The sequence below is a fragment of the Crocodylus siamensis genome, chromosome 4 (assembly GCF_052110815.1).
Source record: "Crocodylus siamensis isolate JL-2025a chromosome 4, ASM5211081v1, whole genome shotgun sequence".
Classification (NCBI taxonomy): Eukaryota; Metazoa; Chordata; order Crocodylia; family Crocodylidae; genus Crocodylus; species Crocodylus siamensis.
In genome coordinates this window covers 46,940,335-46,963,117 of record NC_143398.1, presented here as the reverse complement: position 1 = coordinate 46,963,117, position 22,783 = coordinate 46,940,335, and the positions used below count along the sequence as shown (strand labels likewise).

At 43.6% G+C, this 22,783-nt stretch overlaps 1 protein-coding gene across 6 annotated transcripts in view; it reads right to left on the bottom strand.

Moving 5' to 3' along the window:
* The window catches only part of CTTNBP2 (cortactin binding protein 2), a 269,416-nt gene that overhangs the window by 27,366 nt on the left and 219,267 nt on the right, over positions 1–22,783 (bottom strand). For 4 of the 6 annotated variants that reach the window (XM_090042216.1, XM_090042217.1, XM_090042218.1 and 1 more), the window contains 4 exons: positions 17,611–17,761; positions 11,983–12,237; positions 7,269–7,386; positions 2,918–3,193 (listed from right to left, as the gene is read on the bottom strand). In XM_090042216.1, the coding sequence (XP_089898342.1) occupies positions 2,918–3,193; positions 7,269–7,386; positions 11,983–12,237; positions 17,611–17,761 (800 nt within the window). The remainder of the gene's footprint in view (positions 1–2,917; positions 3,194–7,268; positions 7,387–11,982; positions 12,238–17,610; positions 17,762–22,783) is intronic. The other 2 variants (XM_090042219.1, XM_090042221.1) reach the window with 2 other exon arrangements.

Sequence of the window (22,783 nt, the reverse complement as noted above, 5' to 3'; positions counted from 1 at the left end):
AATCAGGCTGTAAAGGAATTTTCTTTTTTGTTTGGTTATTCTGGAGTGGCTGTGTAGTGGACAGCTTTGTACTACACTGGGGTGGGCAAAATACAACCCACAGGACAAATCTGTCCTGCCAAGCACTTTCATCCGGCCCACAGTGCCCACCAACAAATTGTGCCTTTCCCACCCATTCTGTCCATGAAGGTAGGAGCGAGGTGCCCATGTGTACAAACAACTCCAAACATACCTGTAACAGGGAAGCCTAGTCCTCTTACTAAGAGACAAGGTGGTCCCTTTAAATCCAGAACCTTCCAGTCACGGCCAGCCGGTAAAGTAGGGGTTAAAGCTCAAGCCCTGCCAACCAGTCAGGTGACAGGAAGAGGAAGGCTAGGATTCTACAAATGGCAAGTGGAGAAGGCCAGAGAGGCGGATGTCCAATGACTGTGGTGCTGCATCTACAGTCTCTGCTGGAAGAATACGCTACTTTGTGAGCCAGATGCATGACCATCTAAAGTAAGCAGGCATGTTGCCTATCTTATTTCTTTATTATCTGTTTTCAATTCTATGGCCATAGAAGCCTATGTTTTGCGTTGGATGTTAATACCCGGAGGATTCGGCTGAGGCTATTTGGGGAAGAGGCCTCATTTGGAGACCTACTTCAGTGTGGGGACCCCAGCACCAGAGAGGGTGCAGCATTCGAGGGTGAGTGGACCCCAGTGCCAGAGAGGGCGCAGCATTCAGGGGTAAGAGGACCCCAGTGCCAGAGGGGGCACAATACTTGGGGGTGAACAGACCTCAGTGCCAGAGAGGGTGCTGGAGCCCAAGTGAGTCTTTGAGAGTTAGAGCCTTGGTGTCAATCCCTGATTAGTGGGTTTTTGACTGACAGGTCTAGCTAGAAAGAGAAGGGGTAAGCCCATAGCAGCCAAGACCCCAACATAGAGAGAAATTTATAAATACCATCTGCAAGGCTTGGGCTGTGGTGTAGGGGAGGAATGGAGCCACAGATAGCATCCCCTGGCATTGGGGCAAGAAATGGGAAGCCTCCCGCTTAATTAACAACTATTAATTAATTAACATCAAGTCATGGCAGGCGAAGGTGGGCAGTTGGCCCATAAACAGGCAAGTGGGCCAAAGGCAGAATTGGTCCTGGGAAGCCCCCATTACAATACCCAACAATACCCAACTGCCTTGCTCCCACCCTTGTGGGCAGAAGGGCCCAATCAGCCGGTGTGTAGCTTCCATGCAGGGCTGCTGCTGCTGCCACAGCTGAAGCGGCCTGCTCCACTTCCCCAGTCTGCTGGCTCCAGGCAGAGAAGCAACAGGGCAGGAATGTGGAGCTGGTGGCAGCGCAGAGTCTGTGCGCCAGGGAGTGGAGGCAGTGTGGAGCTGGGGTGGGCAGCATTTGGGTGAGTGAGGGTGGGGGGTGCGGGAACCCTCCTCCACACTCCTTCCTTACTCCCCCCCATGGTGTGCAGCCCCAGCAGGCTGTGGCAGCAGCAGCGGGCAAGGCACGGCTCCGGCCAGAGCTGCACATCGCAGCCAGGAGCGCATCCTCCGCTGGGCTGCCTGTATTGCTGATGCTTCCTCCTACTTATGCATAGCCACTGAACTTGCACAGCATAGGAGGGAAGCCCCAAGTGCTGGAGCCAGGTGCCTTCCCTGCCAGAGAAGCTTCAGTTGCTGGAGCCAGCTGCCTTTTCAGTGGGGGATGAGCTGTAGGGGAGGGAAGCCCCAGGCACCTTCCCCTGGGGAGCTGGGAAGGGAGTGAGTTCCAGTGCCTGGCACTTCTCTCCAGTGCTGTGCAGCCCCAGCCAGAAAGGCAGCCGGCTTCAGCACATGGGGCTTCTCTCCTGTGTTGTGCGAGAGCAGGGGCTATGTGTGAGCGGCAGGGCATGCTGGTGATACAGGGAATACAGGAGGATGCATCCCTCACTGTGATGTGCAGCACTGGCCGCAGCCGTACCCCATCGGGCACCTGCGCCCTGAGTGCCCACCTGCTGTTGTCATGGGGAGAGTGTGTGGGGGGGGATGTCCCCACATCCCCCTATCCTCCGTCCCTCACACACCCACAGGAGATGTGCCCCCAAACTCCCCAAAATACCCTATACCTTTCCCACACAGCCACACCCCCTCATAAACGCCCCCATACCCTCCCACATCCTACCACACATACATCCCCCACACCCACTGTACATGCACGCACATCCTACCAAGTGCACCCACGCCCCACCATACCCCCCCACGATATACAACACAAAGAATTATGCAATCACCTGTAGGTATACAACACAAACATAAATCATAACAAAAATCTTTTTTGTAATAAAATTAAAATATGTTATAGTAGGTGTTTGACTTTCAGTGTATGAATGTTTTTTTTTCTGGTTCTAAGATGGCAGCCCCCCATCCCAAAAGGAGTATTTCCAGGAGGCAAAAGGAGAGACTTCTGGTGGCAAAGGTTGGGAATTAGAGGGTGGGACTTCTGGTCCCCAGATGAGGACAAATGGGCAGAGCAACTGTCAAGGGTCAGGGCTACCCACGTGCCTCTCAACAACTCACCAAAACTCATTAAGCAGCCCTCCACCCTAAATAACTGCCTGCCCCTGTACTATACCATGTGTATAACCACCACTAAAGGATGGTGGTGTTTTAAAGTTTTCAAGCAGGTGGTGTTTTAAAGTTTGTTTTAAGGTACTGCAGCATATCAAGAAACCTTATCAAATATTTTTATCTTATTCTTTTCCAAGGGAATAAAGGCATTGTTACATTAAGAGTTCAGTGAGTAAAAATACAGCTATGGTAAGACTGATTAAGCCCAGAAGCTGCCCCATGTACTCTAGGATATCCATAGCTGAGGAATTAAACATGTCATGCAATGCACATAAGCAAAAACCAAAAATTTTGGTTCTCTTGACAGTAATAAGAGCAATACCTAGTTTGACAGATAATATACTGCTTGCATTGAGGCCAATGTTTGATTCTGTAGCATTATTAAATGTCAGGTCTTCTAGGCTCCTCCATCCATCAGATGCGATTGCTTGGAAATGGTTTGTCACTGCCTGACTCACTGCTTTTGAAAAATCATCCCATGATGTTTGCTTGCGGATATTTAAAGCACATATTGTATTTTCCATGTCAAAATCCCCTGTACCACAGTAGGCTGGTTCAACATCATTGATTGAAATCCTTAAAGGTATATTAAGAGCATCTGTTAAAAACAATTAGAGAACTGAAGATGGCAAGATCTGGAAATTCAATAAACAAATTATTTACAGATAATAATTGATGATAACTGGCATTTCTGCCTCTGCCCTATACAGAACAGTAGTATTATAAGCACTACTATTTGAGAGGGAATACAATGGCAGAGCACTGTCTACTACCACAAAACAGTTGAGTGACAAAACCAAAACTAAACTATAAATTATTACTGTATTTACTTGAATCCAAGACAAGGATTTTTTCCTCCATTTAACTTGGTGTGAGAGCTCCTCATTTTGTATTTGAGTACAGGATGCTGGGAGCACAGGCAGCTGCACCCTCCCAACTATCCCCTCTTTAGTCTCTGCTCCCTTCACCCCCAGCTAATTACCTTTGCTCTGGCAGACATTGTCTCTGCTCTAGCGTGGGGTACAGAGCATGGCTCAAGTCCAGCTTAACAGTAGCTCTGGTTGAAACCCAGGAGGTGAGGGTACAGCTGCTACCAAGTCTGACTGGAAACAGAGCAAGCATATTCTCTGTGCCCCGGCAGGAGCAGGGATGGAGCCTGCTAGAGCTGGAACAAAGGTAAGAAGTGGGGTGGCAGCGGTGCATGGAAGGGCAAAGGCTGTGGGGGAGGAGGTGGAGACAGCAGGGGGCAAGGGAGAGGGGTCAAGTTGCCTGAACCCCTCACGACCTGTCTCTCCCACTGCCTGCCACTGCTTCCTTTAGTGCAGTGGTGTGGCAGATGAAGTTAAGAGGCCCCTCCAATAATTAGATTTTATATATATAAAATTATAATAAATGTATATATTTTCAAATGTAATGAATCTAATCATTGGGGAAAGGTCCATTTTAAATTTAAGGTCATCTTGGATTCACGGAAATACAATATATGACACATTGGGTGCGTCTACCAGGGATGCTTTACTGTGCAGTAGCATAGTTTACGTGCACACATGCTTACTGTGCAGTAAACTTTGCTAATCCCGAGTACATTTTCTACCTGCAAATGCAAGTAGCAAATTTACTTGTGTGCAGTACCAGTAGTGTAGATGTCTGACAGGGAGCATCTGCTCGTGTTCAGCCAGCCATCAGTGGGTGGGAGATTGCTCCCTGCCTTGACAAGCTGCCTGTTGGTGGGGCAGGCTCTGGCACTGGAGCCTGGGCATGGACTATGACCCCCTGCCCTGGCAGCAGGGAGCTCCAAGCCCCCTGATCCAAGATTGTGATCCAAAAGTGGGGGCTGGGATATCCTTATCTCCCAGTTGTGGCTCTGTGACCACAGGGCCAGTGCTGGTAGCTCCTTGCTTGTGGAGGCTGCGGATGCAGTTCCTTGCCCAGCTTCATGATCACAGAATCGGGTAGGGAAAAGGCTGTAAATCACGTGCTCTAGCCCCCATCCTGTGATTGCAGGTGGAGGCTGGGAACTGTCATGGTGAGAGGCAGGTCCCAGACCTGTGCCCTCATTTGATCAAGGCACAGAGCCTGGAAAAGGTTGCAGGGGTTGGGAAGGTTCCAGCCCCCTACCCGAATCTGCTAGTGGGTCAGCTAGCAGTGAGCTAGCTTCTATGTGCCCCACTGGTGGATCAGGGCAGGGGGCTGGGACCTGCCCCTCCCTTACAGCTCTTTTGAAGTCCCCTGGCCCTGATCAGAGAGCCAGGACCAGGAGCTTCCTGCTGCCGGTGCAAGGGGACACTGTCTCCACCTCTGAAGCAGGCATCCCCTGGCAGCAGGTTTCAGTGCTCCAGCCCCAGCCAGGTCTCCTGGCCTGGTGCTCCGTGCCAGCCCTTGGAGCCTAGAGCTCCCACTGGTGGCACCAGGGGCCTATTGCAGGGCCTCAGGAAATCTGTTCCTGCTTCCCTGCACTTGTGAGTAAACTGCTCCCACATCAAGTGCACATGTAGACACACCCATTCAGTATCATTCCATTTATTTTATAAGTTGTAAAAATACTCCTATACTACTCAAACAAGACTTAATCTTTTATCTCCTATTTATTAGATACTTTCATTCCAGAAAAGTATGTATTAGCTAAAGAAGTCAAGTGGAAGGGAAGGCTAGTGATATTTTTTGATGAGAAATGGTTCTATTCTTGGAGAGAGGAATAGAAGAAAAATATGTTTGATAATAAAAGTTAAGTGTGCAAAGTTCATAGATTTTTCCCCCTACACTTTTTATGGTGAATAAAAGTAAAACAAGGGAAGGAAATTTACATACATAGCACAGCAGATTCTTTATCTTGCTGTGGTCTTATAAGCGGGGCTTAATTCTACAGCAGTAGCAGACTAAGATCTGTTCATACCATGAAGCTCATTAAAGATCTCTGTAAGATCGAAAGCCTGCCCTCTTTCATATTTACTACAAAAGCAGTATTTCATAAAATAACTCTGAAATACTGAAGTGTGGTTGCAAAAAAGATACAAGCTTGTCTTGGAAACGATTTCATTATAGCAGAGCTTGTCACATTATTTTTCACAAGCACTGAAGGGCCAGATCTTCGGCTGGTATAAACCAGTGCAACTCCAGCAAGTTCAGAGATGTTTTGGTTTAAATCTGTCAGACCACATCAGGGAAAAGACTATTCAAACACATGCTTCAAAAGTGGAACATGTATTAAAGGCATGGCCTTCTGATGAGTTCCAGGCATCTAAAGTGAGGTAAGAGGGTTCTGACATGATTCAGGAATGATGGGGAGATCAAAAGACCTATGTAGATGTGGAGCAAGGGCTGATGAGAACAGTACAGAGGCTTTGGTGCAAGCTAGCAGTTTATGGGCTCTGATGGGGAAAATTCTTGTTGGAAAAACCCAGAGATGAGGATCAGGGAGCAAAAGCTCAATAATTTAAGATGGAATGCTGTTTACAAGGAAGCATAAGATTATCCAGTGGAAAAAAGCACAAGAACCTAAAAGCTGCAGGCCAGCTCATCAGTGTATATCATAATTAGCAAAAGAACACTAGGAAATGGTGAAGGAGAAAAAAGATTAATCCATCAATACTTAGTGAATTTGAAGGGGAGCTGGATTATCTATGGGCCTATGGATTACCCATAGGTCAAAGGCAGAAAACAAGTGAACAGGTCTATAGAGTACAATGAAGGTAGTGTGCCTTAGTAAGAGTATTTATTGTACAGTCAGGGGGGCCAGGACCAGCCAATTCTGTACAGTTACCAGACCCAGCTGGGAAGCAGTCAGGTATAATTTATTAAGAGTTGAAAGAGTAGCAAAATGACAACAGGGGTCTTACAGAAAAGTTTCTCAACCCATGGGTCGAAAGAAAGAATCATAAATAAACTTTAAAAATGGATTCTCCTTTAAAGGAGAAAAATGTGGGAAACCATGGCTTTTCCTTTGCAGGCTGGCAGAATTCCAGCCTGCCAAAGGCTGCTCACCCAACGCCCCCATGACCACTTCCCCACACCTCACATGCATACTTCCTGACCCACATGCTGGGGAGCTGGGGGGGCAGTGGGTTGGGACTGGTCATCCATGTTTACAAATGGGTCCTGGTACAAAAAGGTTGAGAACTGCTGTTACAGAAGATCTTGAAGTTGGGAGACTATAAAAAGGTAGCCTCTGATATTTTGTTTAAACTTTATGTAAAAGAATAATATTGTTCCAAAGATGATCTGGATGTAGGAAAAGATATTCATAGGCCGTGGAAAACAGGGATTTTGCACCAAGAATCTGAAGAAAGGAGGTAAAGAATGAAAGAACTAACATGTAAAACTTCCAATGGGGAAAAAATATTTAATACTAAATGTACAAATTCCAAAGCATTACATTTGTTTCTAGGCTTATGCAACACATTTTTCAAGGGAATAAAATATTTTATAGAATTACTAAAAACAGAATAGAAATTATCTAATAGTTCACAATACGATAGTTTTTTTTATATTTATTATAAACAAATTGGAGTAGTTTCCCTGCACACTTAAACAAAAAAATAAAAATAAAAAGGCTTTTTGGAGGAAAAAACATAGGCTTTTTGTAAAGGTAACAGTGCATTAATGTTTCATTAGTTTGGCAGGGTGCTGGGTAGTAAATATTTTGATATAGTGATGTTCACAAATTTCTTACTTACTCAAATTCTCTAGGAGATGTTTACAGTCATCAGTAGCAACATCATGCAGTGTTCGATTACACTTATCTTTCCTTTCACTCTCTAGTCCACCATGGCTACACAAGATTTCTAGGCAATTCTGAAAAGAAAAGAGCTGTATTACTTGTATTACTGTTTAATGGAAATCTAATCAGTTGTTAGATTTCTGATTTTTAATTCCTGGATGTGCATTTTTAAATATGCAGAGAAAGAACCACTTAATGGAACTAGTAGGTGTAAGAATGCAAACAATATTTCTTGTAGACCTATAGTAAAGATTGCAATGTATTTTATCACAGGCTTGAATTTTCACACCAAAATTTTTCAAACACCGTGCTTCCAGCCAGGATTCTAGATTTCAGGATACACAAAATCAGAGAATTAGAAAATAAGGGTTGGAAGGGACCTCAGGAGGTCATCTAGTCCAGCCCTCTGCTCAAAGCAGGACCCTCCCCAGCTAGATCATCCAAGCCAAAGCTTTCTCTAGCTGAGTCTTAAAAACCTTCAAGGACAGAGATTCTATTATCTCTCTGGGTAACCTGTTCCAGTCTTTTACTACTCTCCTCTCTGGGTAACCTGTTCCAGTCTTTTACTACTCTCCTAGTGACGGTCCTTACTCTACTGCTCTCCATCCTTCCTTTCCCCATGATTCTGAAGTCCATCATCTTGCGGTCACTGCTGCCTGAGTTGCCATCCACTACTACATTTCCTACCAATTCTTCCTTGTGTGCAGCAAGTCAAGAAGAGCATGGCCTCTAGCTGGCGGTACTCAGCAACTTTTAAAAATCTAGCCAGATTTATCAACTTGCACACTTTTGTCTGGTACTCTGCTTTCCTGCAGAGTATTCTATGATAATGACTATTGTTGCATTATATTAAAATGGAAATTTGAGACCGAGCAATCACTAATATCAAGGTTACTCAGATTTATGAAATCAGTGTTCACTCAGCAATACACAAAGTATTAGTGAAGGTACAAGTGAACGTTAGAAATAAGTCAACCAAGATGATTCTAAAAACAGATGCGTTTGTTTTCTTAACAGACAAATCTGATGTTCCTGAAGAACAGCAACACTGCTATGAAATCCCAATTTGCAATATCTTCAGAATAAGAGCATTTAGCTGTTGCCCTAATGAAATACTGCCAACACTTGACATCAAGTCCCCTTTAAAGTTTGTAGATTGAGAAACCAAGTGAAATATTTATAGTAAAATGACTTTATATTGTAAAAAAAAAAAACCAAACAGATTTACAAGCTGGATGCAAAAACATTCATGTGCAGACTAACTGCATGCAGAAAAACCCTCAGTGCTATAATCACATCATTAGAATAGTGTATCAAACATATATTTCACACATTTATATAGTTACTTCTCCAACTTGCAGAACAAGTAAGAGGCACAGAACTAGAATTCAACCATTTCAATTGAGAAATTTAAATGGGTCGTTTTACTGAATCCAACTATGTAGCATGCCCTGGGCTCAGTGCTGATAGCATGTATGTACCATAGCCGGAGTAGGACTACCAGATTAGGTTTCTCTGGCAACGCAGGTGTAAGATTAGGTTCTACTCTGGATTAAACTTCAGCTTTGGTACAAACTAGGCACTTAGGGCATTTATACTTGTACCTTTTTGTCCTGCAACACGCTGGAGATCTGCCAATTAATCAAGTCTGCTTTGCACACGAGCTGATATGCGCTGTGCTGCGCTGTGCGAAGTTGTATAAGTGGTGAAATGTGCATCACGACAAAGAAAATAGTGGCGGTGCACTTTTGAACTAAAGCACTAAAACCTCAGAGGTACTTTAGTTCAAAAGCATACCACCGCCATTTTCTGTGTGCTGATATGCGTTTTGCCACTTACACAACTGCACACTTTTCAAAGTACCCAGTGCTGCAGCACTTCAACATGTTTAAAAAAAGAAAAAAAGCCCCTACGTGCTCAGGCCTCAATATCTCCACCATGTATAGAAGCTTAACTTTAATAATGTAGGGGTCTTTGTGGCAAGAACCTTGACACCAAGGCTAGGGACAGAAGTTACACATACACCAGATTAAGTGATTGCAAACTGGTTTAAACCTGTAACAGAACAGAAGTGCAGTGCACATAAGCCACTTTCAAAATGGCCAAAACCAATTTAAGATGAACCTTGTTGCCTGTAGTACAAGACTTGATTTACGTTAAACTGGTTTAAGGAAATTCTGTCTCACATCCCCTCCTGACACAAGTTAACTCACAGTCCCCCAGCATCCCAGCACCATACTGTCTGCTCTAGCAGAGCAGGGTTGGCCCTGCCCCAGCTGTCACAGAGCTGAGGCACTAAAGCCTCTGCTCCCCAGTCTGCTTTCTTCCTGGGCCTGGCAGCAGGCAGAGGAGCAGATCCCTAGGCTGCCCTAGCCTAGGCTGTTACAGCAAAGGGAAGAAAAGCTGCTATGGTGAGGGCTTATTGTTTGCACACTTGTAGCCCAGCAAGCGGGGCTGGGATCAGTCAGTCCCACTTTCTTCCCAGCCTCTGCCTCCTAGAGTGGGGGAATGCACCTCTCCCTGTTCCTGCCTGGCTCGTCCCCCAGCCAGGGTCTGTGGCTGGGGGGGGTGCGCAAAAGAGGTGGGAAGCCCCCACTGGGGAGCTTTTTGCCTCCCCCCGGCAGCTCTGAGCTAGGCTGGGATAAGCTCAGCTCCACCCTCTCCTCAGTCATCCACCTCCAAGAGGAAGGGTGGAAAACACACTCCCCCATCCAAGTTTTATCCAGTATGGAGGGGGGTGGGGGTAGAAAAGCACCCACCAAGGTGCTTTTCACTTCCCTCCCCCCACAGCTCAACCTGGGCTACAACTGCCACAGACCTACCGCTTCCATAGCTGTGTGCCTCAGAGAAAGGTGGGCGGGGGGGGGAATGAACCCCTCTCCAGCCCTGCACTCACTCCCCCCCACCCCAGCTGGGGTCTGCCTGGCATGAGGAGAAAACATCTACTGGAGGGCTTTTCACCTCCCTGCAGCTTGGAGTCAGGCTGGGGTCAAGCTGCAGGGAGACTAAAGTCCCCCTGGTGGGCTGTGCCAGGCTGAAAGAGGGAGTGTGTTCCCCATGCCCCTTTTGGAAGCAAAGAGCTGCAGAAGGAGCAGAGCTGGGGTGACTCCAGCCTGGCTTGTGCTACAGGAAGCAGAAAGCCCTCCGGTGGGAGTTTCCCTTCCCTCCCCCCCATGCTGGGCAGACCTCTAGTCACTTTTAAAATCTTGAACAGTACTGTGTAAATATTTCCCCAACATTTCTTTCCAGCACTTTCAGCAATAACCTCTCTGCTCCATTCTCTCTCTAGTATTGTGATTCTCAACCAGGACTCTATAGCACCTGGGGGAGCCATGGTATCCTTTTAAAGGTACCATGCAATTCAGGAACTACATGTACACCTGACCTGCACACAATTCACAAGATAAGCTAAGACATTTCAAGAAAGAATCCACAGCATCTAAAACATTCTGACCTGTTGTGTTCCTTCTGTGGACCCTGGCATATGTTCACTTCATGTTGTGATGGGATTTGTCTCCTGATCCCAACAATCAGGCCTCCTGTTGTGCCACACATGCATTGCAGGATGTGCAACTTTGGGACCAGGGAAGAGAACCCAATCACACCATTACTGCTCTTCAGTGCAGGAGGAACACAGGATCATTATCCTTGACCAAGTACCTGGTAAATTGGTGTGACCCATGGGCTGGGACCAACTATCAGCTGACTGTCTTAGCTCAGGACCACATCAGGGCTGGCTGGAAACTCTGTCTGTCTCAGCCTTGGGGCTGCACCAAAGCAAGTTCAAGGCTCTGACTAGGTCCTGAGCCCGGGACCAACAGCCAGCTGACTGTGGGTTTGAGCCCTGGGATTGTAATGGGGCTGGTCTCAAAGCTCCTCCATGCAGCTGGCATCAGGCTACAGGGTGGGGACCCTGCATTCAATTTAAAGCATGATGCCACATATTTTGTGGCATAATTTTGTGACTTATTTTCCATTTATTGTGCCGTTAACTGCCTAAACATGTGGTTGGGTTACTACTTAAGATACAACTGGTTAAATCACATCTTAAGTGTAACATCTGTCAGGGGCCTGAGTTTTCTGCAACAGAAGAATTGGTCTATTATTTCTTGACAGTCAAAAATAAGTGAAAGCTAAGAGCTGGTATTTTATGAGAAGTGGCTTGAGTCTATTGAGGGGTGTCCTGAATCTAAAAAGGTTGAAAAGCAGTGCTCTAGAAAATAGATTCAGATTTGAATGACAACTCTTACTTTCCATTTGAAGAAATGCCAAATCCCCTACCCATTCAAAGTTAGCTAAAGGAAGCTTTTGATGCCAAATGTTGCAGTAGTTGTGTGTCAAGAAATTGCCTGGATTACAAGAGTCAGGCAGGGTGCAATAGGTCAGAGTGGATTTTTGCCAGCAATCACAGTTTTTCCAGCTAACCAGCTCATTTCCTCCTGAAAAGCCTGCCCAAAGAACAGAAACTAAATCAGTTGTTATTGCATGAATTTCTGTGTTATAATTTTCCACAGAGAGACCAGAGACTGTATTTGCAAAATGCAGATTTTTTTTAACTATGAACATATACGTTTAGATACATCAGCAACTCATTATGGCTGTATTAAGTATATGCACAATAAATGGAACAGTAATTTAATCTTTACCAAGTTACACTTATATAGACAGACCTTAAAGCCTTTTGATGCTGCAATATGGGCAGCAGTCCAGCCGTCTTTGTCAGCATGGTTGATGAGATCTGCAGAAACAACAGGCTTTGCTTTACTGCTGTAGCTGTCTTGATTGCACTCCAAGTCAAAGTAGTCTGAATTAGGCTCTGCATCATTCATAAAGTTTCCATTCTCTGGCTCTCCATAGTACATAAGGAGCTTGAGACTGTCAACATTACCAGAATCTACAGCTACATGAATTGGTGTCCACCCATCCTGAACATACAAAAAATAAAAACCACAGTTGTATCACACACACAGAAAAGTGGTTATAGAATTTGTATTAATAATTGCTTTTATTGGACCTGTTCACTATAAATCTTTTAAATACACCAGGATTAAGCTACAAATAATGTCCCAGCTTTGAGAAAGACAGTCCATATGCTGGGCTCAGTGCATAATTGTGTGAGATACTTGATAATAAAGAGGATAGGTAGGTGATCGCTTCTTGGGAAAATACATTTGTTTAATTATATCATATGGGGCGTAAGGATGCACTAAGAACATAACCCAGTGGAGATAAACAGAAGCCAAGAAAATCTCTGCAAAAATGTTTTGCATTATGATGTAAATTTGCAGTAAATTATGATGAAAAACTCCATTATTTACAAAGTTAATATACAAATCTGTTACTGGACCCTTGTCAGATTACTGAACTCATTATTTACTTATTTTATTTTATACAATCATTTTTTTCCATGTACAAAAGTTGGCTTCTGTCTGCACAGGTATAAGAAAGCCAGTGCAGCTACTTTAGCAAGCAGTTTTCATTTTCAATTCTTCTTGTTTTAAAAGGCAAACAAGGCAAATAGATAATAGTCTGAATTTAGCTCTCCAATGTTTTCTTCTAATTTAATTAAAATCTTTGTGATAGCTAGACAAGCTTCCTAACCATTATAGGTGACAAATAGTATATTAGCATGGTCAGTTTTCCAGTCTCCTTTGTTTAGCAGGAAAACAAAAAACCAAAGCAAAACACATACTTCAATAAAACTCAGGATTATTCTATTGGTTTCACACCCAATTAAATTTTCACCCAGGTCCTACAGCAATTTCTTCTGAAGAAACACATTTCTAATTCCAAGAATACTTGATATTCAGATTTTACTTGATTAGGAAAATGGTTTTGGAAGGCATGTGGAATCCAATTCACTGCTATAACAGCAATAATTTCATATTATTTCTTTCATGACCCTCTTAAATTACTTCTCAAAAGTAGTTAGGCAGTTTGCCCAAATATTCACATTACAAGGCTGTTCGAGAACTTCCCTATTTAATTCCTAAAAATCTTCTAATTTCCAGCCTAAATTTATTCATATCCACTTGTTTCTGATTCAGTTTAAGAACCTCCTCTTCTTTCTTGATATTTCCCTTGGATATATTGAAAGAAACTGTATCCATCTCCTTTTATTTTGTTAGGCAAAATAAGCCTAACCATTCTCATCTTCTCTCATAAGACAGACTTTCAAATCCCGATTATCCTAGTACCACTCATCTGCACATATCGCAGTTGAAATTATTTTCTCTTGAACATGGACAACTAGAATTGCACATAATATTCCAAATAAAGTTTTCCCAGTGCATTGTACAATGGTACTAATACTTCTCTCTCTCATTCTCCTGGAAATACTTCATCAGAAACATTCCAGGAGTGTGTTTGCCTTCCGTACAGCAGTGGTTCTCAACAACTTCTGTACCAGGACCTATTTGTAAACATTGATGGCCAGTCCTGACCCAGTAAGTAGTTAAAGTAGAAAACACAGAAGTCTTTTGGCCTCAAAAAACTTATAATACACTACAAGTTAAAGCAGAAGACAGAAATCAACATCAACAGGAAAACATTAACAGAAATATCAACATTTGGCGTTCCATTACTCCCAAGTAACACTTATCATTGTGCAATTTGCAGCTACCATGCCTGGGTGTATGTCGGCTAAATATGTGCACAAGTGTGTGTGTGCCCCTCTACCTCCCACTGCCCCAAGCAGCTCCTTGCAGGCTAGAAGGCTGCCAGCCCACAAGAGGAAACCCACATTTTACCATGTTTTTCTACGACTATTCAAAACCCTTTCAAGTACTCTTGTGACTCACTTTTGGGTTGCGACCCATGGGTTGATGCCTTAGAACATCTCATCAGTAGCTCATAATCATCCTGTAAGTGACCAATACACCCAGATCTTTAACCTCCTCAGTCATTTCCAGTTGAAAAACTCCTAGTTTATAGCAAAAGATCCTGTTACTGACAGGACTTGGTACAGTAAAATCCTTGTTATCCAGCATGAGGGGCAATGCTAGATACTGATTATGTAAAAATTCTAGTTATCTGAGGCAGATAAGATGAAGCGGAGGGAGAGGAGGTGGCGGCAGCCACACGCGGAGCAGGGTGGTGATGGTGGCTGCATGTGGAGTAGCGGCAGCACAGGGTGGTGGGTGGCAGGGGCAGCTGCCGCGTGAGAGCTTTCCCCCCTCCCTTGTGTACGGCCAGCTGGACAGAATTCCGGTGAACAGAGTATTACGGCTTGTAGAATGTTGGATAACAAGGATTTTACTGTACAATGAAATTTCACCCCAGTTCTTGTGGTCATGCAAGGCTTTCTGTATAACGCTGACTTCCATGCATGCCTAGAAACTTCTTGTCATTACCAAGAGTACAAATTGCACTCTTCTCTTGCAGTCTTTTTGTGCCAAGATTATTACTGAAAAACATTAAACAGGGGTCCCGACACTGTTCCTTAGGAACTTTACCAGGAACCGCCTTTGGCCTGGTAGCTCACTTTTCAATGCAACCCATTGTTAGATTTCTGCTAGCCGGTTCCTTGCCCACCTTACAATTATTGTATAAATTCCCATTTTAACTAATGATGTCCTTTGTGGCACTGTGTCAAATGCTTTATAAATTTCCTTTGTTTAGGGAAAGTTCTCTTATCAAAGATAGATATTGTGTTACTTGGACGTAATGTAACTTTTGTAAATCAAGACTGCATTTCATCCTATTGTCCATCTCATCCTTCATATCTTAACTAACATTTACCTTCAAATTTATTTTAAACATTGCATGCTATGAAGCCTAAACTAAGGGTTTATTATAAGGAATAGTCTAACCATTTTTTTCTCTTTTTTAAAAAAAGGTGCTACATTTGTTATTCTTCAGTCACACAGTATCATTCCTGTTAATTTAACAGATTTATTTAAAATCTTTGCTATACAATTTACCATTTCATGTGGCAATTCTTTCAGTATTTTATGGTAGAAATTAAGTCCCCTAGATTTGAATACATTAAACTCTCCAAGTTTTATTTCTGCTTCCTTTTTTATTATTTCCATTCTCTCATTCTAGTTACCCATCCTACTTTTGCTCCTATATTTAGTACCGTCATTACTTTGAAAACCACATTATTTATTTAGTTTTAAGGCCTCATTCAATCTCTTTCCCTTCAACAACAGAGTTATGCTTCTGGGGGTTTTATTATTATTCTTATTGTTATGGGTAAATAAATGTTTGCTATTTGTTTAAATTGTCTCAGAAGGTCTACCTCAGCTTGACCACTGGCAGTTCTCGCTATCTTTGCACCTTTTGGCCACCAAGATATACCTTTTGTAGGCTCTCTGCTTACACCCTATCTTACCCATCTGTTCTATCTGTCTGTGTCTATTTTTGGTGTAACAAGCCAGGTTTGCAATTTGCGCAAACACTGTAGGGAGTGGGGGTACGGCGATGGCACAGAAGTCCTATAAAAAATATTGCCCAGCTTTGGCTACTGCCACATGCTGTACCCACTCTGGATAGCAGCAGCAGTAGCAGCTCAGACTGCTGCCAGAACAATGCTGTGAGGCTGCTCTTGCTGCTGGGGTGCAGACTCCATGGGGAAAGGGATTATTTTGGCACCCTTACCAAATCTGCGCCAAGGGCTGGTGTCCCCTACATATGCTATTGCTATCTATCTGAGGATGTTTTGAAGACATCCAGTTAGACTGACAGGTTCGTTTGTTTTTTTAACCTTGCTTCCTCTAACAGCTTTCTGTATATTCCTTAACACCAAAAACGGTATCAAAACTTTTGCACCTTTAGTTATTGAAATTCTAAGCTTCCTTCACTCTTAAGCTCCTCAGTCCAACTGATTTATCTACCTCCCTTAATTTTTCATACTTTCCTTTTGAAATCAAAGACTCTAGCTACCAACCTGTTGCTATTTATCTTTAACACTGAATGAAAATGACTCAGACTTGTGCTCATTTGATTCAACTCTTATATAATTTTCTCTTTTATAATGTAGTCACTATTAGCAAAATAAGGCTAAAACATCACCTCTTTAAAATAGACAGCCACAGAGAAATCATTTTAAAGGGCGAAACACCTTGAAATATTACTATTTAAGGTGTTGCAGTTTTTGCTCTCAAAATGTAACTTTTAAATTATTATTTGCTCAATTATCACCATCCCTTCATAGTAGGGCTTGACTACATGGCACAAAGAACACAACACAAGGAACCTTCCACCCTTTCATTCTCCCCCCAAGAACAGAACACAACAGCTATTTTCATACACCCCTTACAACAAAGAGTGCTTCAGGGCTGTTTTAACAATGACAGTTTACCTGAAAGGGCTGGGTTCACAGACTTGACTACCTGGGACACTAAGTAGGGAAGCAGTTCCCACAGAGGTGGGAACACATGCTATACATTTTTCCAATGGCAGCACAAATGCAATACTGAATAAATGGAGAGCACTCTGAAGGAAGTGGGCAAGGTTTTCAGTAGTGATATTGGGGGTTCAAATTCTTTGGATGATCTCCATTCCATGAATGTGAATCAGAGATGCAATTAATAACATGCCCTGATGCATGCTGCCATAAGGCAACTTGTTGCCCAGTGGTTTTTTTGCATCACTGCTTCCTTTGATTTCAAAACCAATTAAGTTAACTTTCTACAAAAATACTCACCATAAAAATAATCAGGAACCAGAATGTATTTTAAAGGTTGCAATATATTCAAACCTACCTACATATTAGTATTTCTGAACAGCCCAAATCCTACATATATCAGCATTCACATTTTTAAGCAATAGTCAGGCACAACTAAACATGGGGATGCCTATCTTTTCATTTAAAAGCTGTCCATCTCATTCATATTTAGCTTCTTTTTTCTTTTGTGTTAATTGTCTATCTAAAAGAATTTTTCTTACTGTCTTTCTCAAAAACATGCTTTCTGCAAGGACAACAATGATCTGCTATCAGATAAAACATCCAAAAGCCTTGCACTGGATGTATTACACCGCAACAGAAAGCATGTTAAGTGGATGGGTTCATCTCTGTCTCTATAGTCCTATCCAAGAACATGGTAGGCAAGAAGCTGCACAGTGAATTTAAGATTTGTAAGGCTTAATGTACAAAAGTGACTGCTTTAGGGAATATATGCACCCTAAAGAAGAAGAAAACAGTGGCATGAAGCAATATGGAAGAGTCACTTCAAAAGTCTTAAATATACTGGATGCTAAAGATGACTTAAGAATTCCATGTGAAACATTCTTAATTTTGTAGTTATTCAGCCCTGTAGTCATACTGTAGCTTAATATATTTTTTTAAAACTTACAATGGTTTTCACACTTCGATCTGTTCCAGCTTCCAGCAAGAGTTTGATGCATTCATTATTTCCATTTCTACAGGCCAGGTAGAGAGGTGTCTGTCCTCTTTCAGCAGCATGATTAACATCAGCCTGGTACATAATTAATAATTCTGCACACCTATAAATGGAAACACAAAGGGGACAATACAATGAAAAAATATTTAGATGACTTAATAGGAGGTATATAGAATCAGAGAAAATTAGGGTTGAAAGGGTTCTCAGCAAGTCATCTAGTCCAATCCCCTGCTCAAAGTAGAACCATTTCCAACTATATCATCCCAGCCAAGGCTCTAGCTTGGTCTTAAAAACCTCAAAAGATGGAGATTCCACAATATCTCTGGGTAACCTATTCCAGTGCTTTACTATCATCCTAGTGAGAGAGTTTTTCCTAATATTTAACCTAAACTTCTCTTGATGCAACTTGAGAGCACTGCTCCTTCTTCTGTCATCTGCCACCACTGAGAACAGTCTAGCTCCATCCTCTTTTGAACCCCATTTCAGGTAGTTGAAGGTTGCTGTTAAATCCCCACTCAGTCTTCTCTTTTCTAGACTAAATAATTACAGTTCTCCCAGCCTCTCCTCAACAGTCAAGTACCCTAACCCCCTAATCATTTTTGTGGCCCTCCGCTGGACTCCTTGTAATTTATTGACATCCTTTCTGTAGCAGGGGGCCCAAAATTGGATTTGGGACTCCAGATGTGACCTCCAGTGCTGAACAGAAGGGAAGAATCACTTCCCTCGATCTGCTGGCAATGCTCCAACTAATGTATGCACATTGTGAGCTTTCTTGGCAACAAGGTACACTGTGGTTCATATTCAGTTTATTGTTCGCTGTAGCCCCAAAGTCTTTTCTGCAGAGCTGCTGCTTAACCAGTTAGTCCCCAGTCTGTACCAGGGCATTGGATTGCTCTATCTAATATGCAGGACTTGTCCTTATCAACCCTCATGAGATTTCTTTTGGTCCAAACCTCCAATTTGTTGAGGTTTCTCTGAATCCTAGCCCTACCCTCCCAGTGTGTGTGTTACTCCCCCCAGCTTGTTGTTATCTGAAAATTGGCTGAGGGTGCACTCTATACCATCTTAAAGGTTGTTGATAGATATTTAACAAAACCAACCCCGGGACCAAACCCTGTGGCACTCTGCTTCATATCAGCTACCAACCAGACATCAAGCCATTGACTACTACCCTCTGAGCTAGACAGTCCAGCCAGGTTTCTATCCACCTTACAGACCATTCATCCAACCTCTATTTCCTTAGCCTGCTGGTGAGAATATTGTGGGAGATATCAAAAGCCTTGCTAAAATCAAGGTATATCATGTCCACTGCTTTCCCCGCATCTATGGAGCCAGTCATCTAATCATAGAAGTTGGCCAGGCATGACTTGCTCCTGGTGAATCTATGCTGACTGTTTGTAATCACCTTCTCCTCCAAGTGCCTAGAAATAGATTCCTTTAGGACCTACTTCATGATTTTTCCAGGGACTGAGATGAAGCTGACCAGTCTGTAGTTCCCTAGATCTTCCTTCTTCCCTTTTTGAAAGATAGGGACTATATTTGCTCTTTTCTAGTCATCTGGGACCTCTCCCAATCACCACAAGTTTTCAGAGATAAATAGCCAGTGGCTGCAATCACATCAGTCAATTCCCTCAGCACCCTCGGGTATCCAGCCCCATGGATTTGTACACGTCCATCTTTTCTAAATAGTCCCTAACCTGCTCTTTCAGTACTTGGCTATGAACCTGTTAGCTGCTCACCTTTTTCCCAAATTGTGGTGCCAGGTGCAGTAGTCTGGGAGCTGACCTTGCCTGTGAAGACTGAGGTAAAAAAGCTATTGATTACTTCAGTCTTTTCTACATCATCTGTCACTAGGTTGCCTCCCCCATTCAGTAAGGAACCCACACTTTCTCTGATCTTCCTCCTGTTGCTGACGTACTTGGAGAAGCCCTTTTTGTTATCCTTCATATTCCTTGCTAGATGCAACTCCAATTGTGCTTTGCCTTTCCTGATGTCATCTCTGAATGCCTGAGCAATACTTGTATACTCCTTCCCCCCTAGTTGTTTAAGCTCACTGAAGAGTTCCCTGCTAAACCAAACTGGTCTTCTGCCATACTTACTAGGATTTCTGTGTATTGGGATGGTTTGTTCCTGCACCATTGATAAGGTTTTGGTTTTTTTTGTAATGTACAACCAGCTCTCCTAGACTCCTTTCCTTCTCAGACTAGCCTCCCAGGGGATCCTGCCCATCACTCCCCCAGCAGAGTCAAAGTGTGCTTTTCTGAAGTCCAAGGCCCTGACTCTACTAGTCTCTTTCCTTCCTTTCCTTAGGATCCTGAACTCAATCACCTTGTGGTTCCTGCTGTCCAAGTTGCTGTCCACTTCTACATTCCCCACCAATTCTTCCCTGCTTGTCAGCAGCAGGTCAAGAGCACAGCCCCTAGTTGGCTTTTCCAACACTTGCACCAGGAAGTTGTCCCCAGTAGTCTTCAAAAATGTCCTGGATTCCCTGTGCAGTGCTGTATTGCCCTCCCAGCAGATATCAGAGTGAGTGAAGTCCCCCATGAAAATAAGGGTCTGTGATCTGGAAACTTCCACTAGCTGTTTGAAGAAAGCCTCATCCACTTCATCTTCCTGGTCTGGTGGGCAATAGCACACACCCACCATGACATCACCCTTTTTGCTTTCCATTCTAACCCTAACCGAGACTTTCAACAGACCTATCTCCAGTTTCATACTGGAGCTCTGAGCAATCATAAAACTCTTTTATATACAGTGCAACTCCTCCTCCTTTTCTCCCCTGCCTGTCCTTCTTAAACAGCTTATGTTTATCCACGATAGTGCTCCAATCATGTAAGAGAGCAAGAGAGCCCACACCAAATCTGTTATTCCAATCATGTCATAGTTCTGTTACTAGGCAAGGACTTCCAATTCTTCTTGATAGTTTCCCAGGCATTCTCTATGCATTCACGAGGTAATTAACCTATTGCTCTACTTCCTCAGTAAGACTAAAAGCCTTGCCTGTTGACCACTCCTGCTTGTGCTTTCTCCAGGTCACCTGCTTCCCCACTTACCTCAGGGCTTTGATCTCCATTCCCCAGCAAACCTAGTTTAAAGCCCTCCTCACCAAGTTAGTGAGCCTGTCTACAAAGATGCTCTTCCCTCTGTCAGCTGGATCCATCTCTTCCTAGCAGTCCTTCTTGGAACAACATCCCACAGTCAAAGAAGCCAAATCTCTGCTGGCGACACCATCTACACAGCCATGCACTGATCTTCAGGATGCATCTGCTTCTGGCTGGGCCCTTCCCCTTGACTGGAAGGATCGAAGAGGACACCACATGAGCCCTTGACCCCTTCACCCTTCCACCCAGAGCCCTATAATCACTTTTGATTTGCTCAGTATTATTGGTGCCCACATGGATGAGCAGCATGGGATAGTAGTCAAGAGGGCTGAGTGAGTTTAAGTAATCCTTCTGCAACATCTTGGATGTGGGTTCCAGGCAAGAAGACCTCCTGAGACAACAGGTCAGGCTAGCAGATGGATTCCTCTACCTGCCACAGAAGGAACCCTCCAACCACCCTCCCATTGTTTCCTCTTAGTGGCTGTGCTCTCAATGCTCCCAACCTTGGGGATGCCCAGCCTGGCCTCCACCAATGGGAAGGGCTCCATATCTGTTCTCCAGGAAAATTACTGCCGGTGGAGATTTCTGCTTGGGGCCAAAGATCACAAGCATTCAGCATCTACCTTCCTGGGAATCCATGCCCTCTTCTTTCTCTAGCACTGCCTCTGGCAGTCCTTTCTCTGCAGTCCTAGAAGTCTCCTCTAGAACTGAACTGATGATGTCCTCATGGCAGAGGATCTTCAGAGCCTTGCCACTTCTTCCTGTAGCTGTCTTGCCTGGTCCCTGAGGGACACCACCACAAGGCATCACTCACATCACAAGCACTCCCCCACCTGGCTGTCACTGGAAGCACCAAACCAGGACCTGGGTGGAAGGCTCGACAGTGAGCAGTTCAACCTAGACAGACAACTCACAGGTGCAAGCAGAGAAAGAGCTGGCAATGGCTCTGGTATTGCAATGTCTTCCAGCTATTTCTCTGGGTCTCTTAATCTTCTCTCTTCCTGCTCCTCTTTCCAAGCAGACCTTCCCTACCAAACTCCCCTGTAAGCTGGCCTGTTTGCTGCTCCTTGATCCTGAAAGGTTTCCTTTTCCCTGCTAGCTTGCTTATAGTGAAGGAAAGTTTCCAGGCAAGCTCCCTAGCGAACTCCCCCTCACTTTGGAGTCTAGTTAAACATGGGATTTAAGTACTGGTTGGCTATGATTAACAGAGGAACATTTATGTTTTGACCATTCCTATTTAAGATATGCCTACACTGGCTCTAGGCCAAACCAGGAAATTCTGTGGAGAATTTCCTGTTTCCTGGGAGAACTGTTCTCCTATTCTGGGAACAGAAACTCCCAGATGTGAGGCAATGTAGCATAATTAAAGCAGCACTGAACATGCTGCTAATAAACAAGCCCAAGACAGGAACCCTGGAAGCGACATGAGGAGCAGAGTCAGCACCACTCTGAAGTGGCCATATCACCTCATTTCTAGGAGCTGACACAGAATGGGAGCAAGCAGGCAGTGTGTTTTTCTTGGCAGCATTCCTAGGTGCAGCAGGAGACAATACACACCAACTCTTACAGCCCTGTCTCCAAATATTTGGCAATTTCTATTGCTCTGACAAAATTACTGGCTGTTTGCAGTCCTACAAAGCAGCAACTATTGAAAAACAAACAGCTGTGAAGCTCTGCAGTGTTTCCATTAGAAAACTTAAAGTTAAAAAAAAAACCAGAGACTTTTTTATTTAAAAAAAAAAACAACACACATAGACATTGTTGTCTTCTACCAGTGGCATAAATCAGTATCAACACAAACTATAAAATAATAACTCCTTAGGAGATCGATAATACAATTTGTCCACCAAAAAGCTGACTCTTGACAATTCAAGGAAATCAGATAACATTCCAGAAAACTGGAAACATGTCCATCTGATTTCCATTTTTTTTTTTAAAGGGAAGAAGGAGGATGTAGGAAATTACAGGTCAGTAAGTCTAACCTCAGTACCTGGAAAGATTCTGGAACATGTCATCAAGGAATC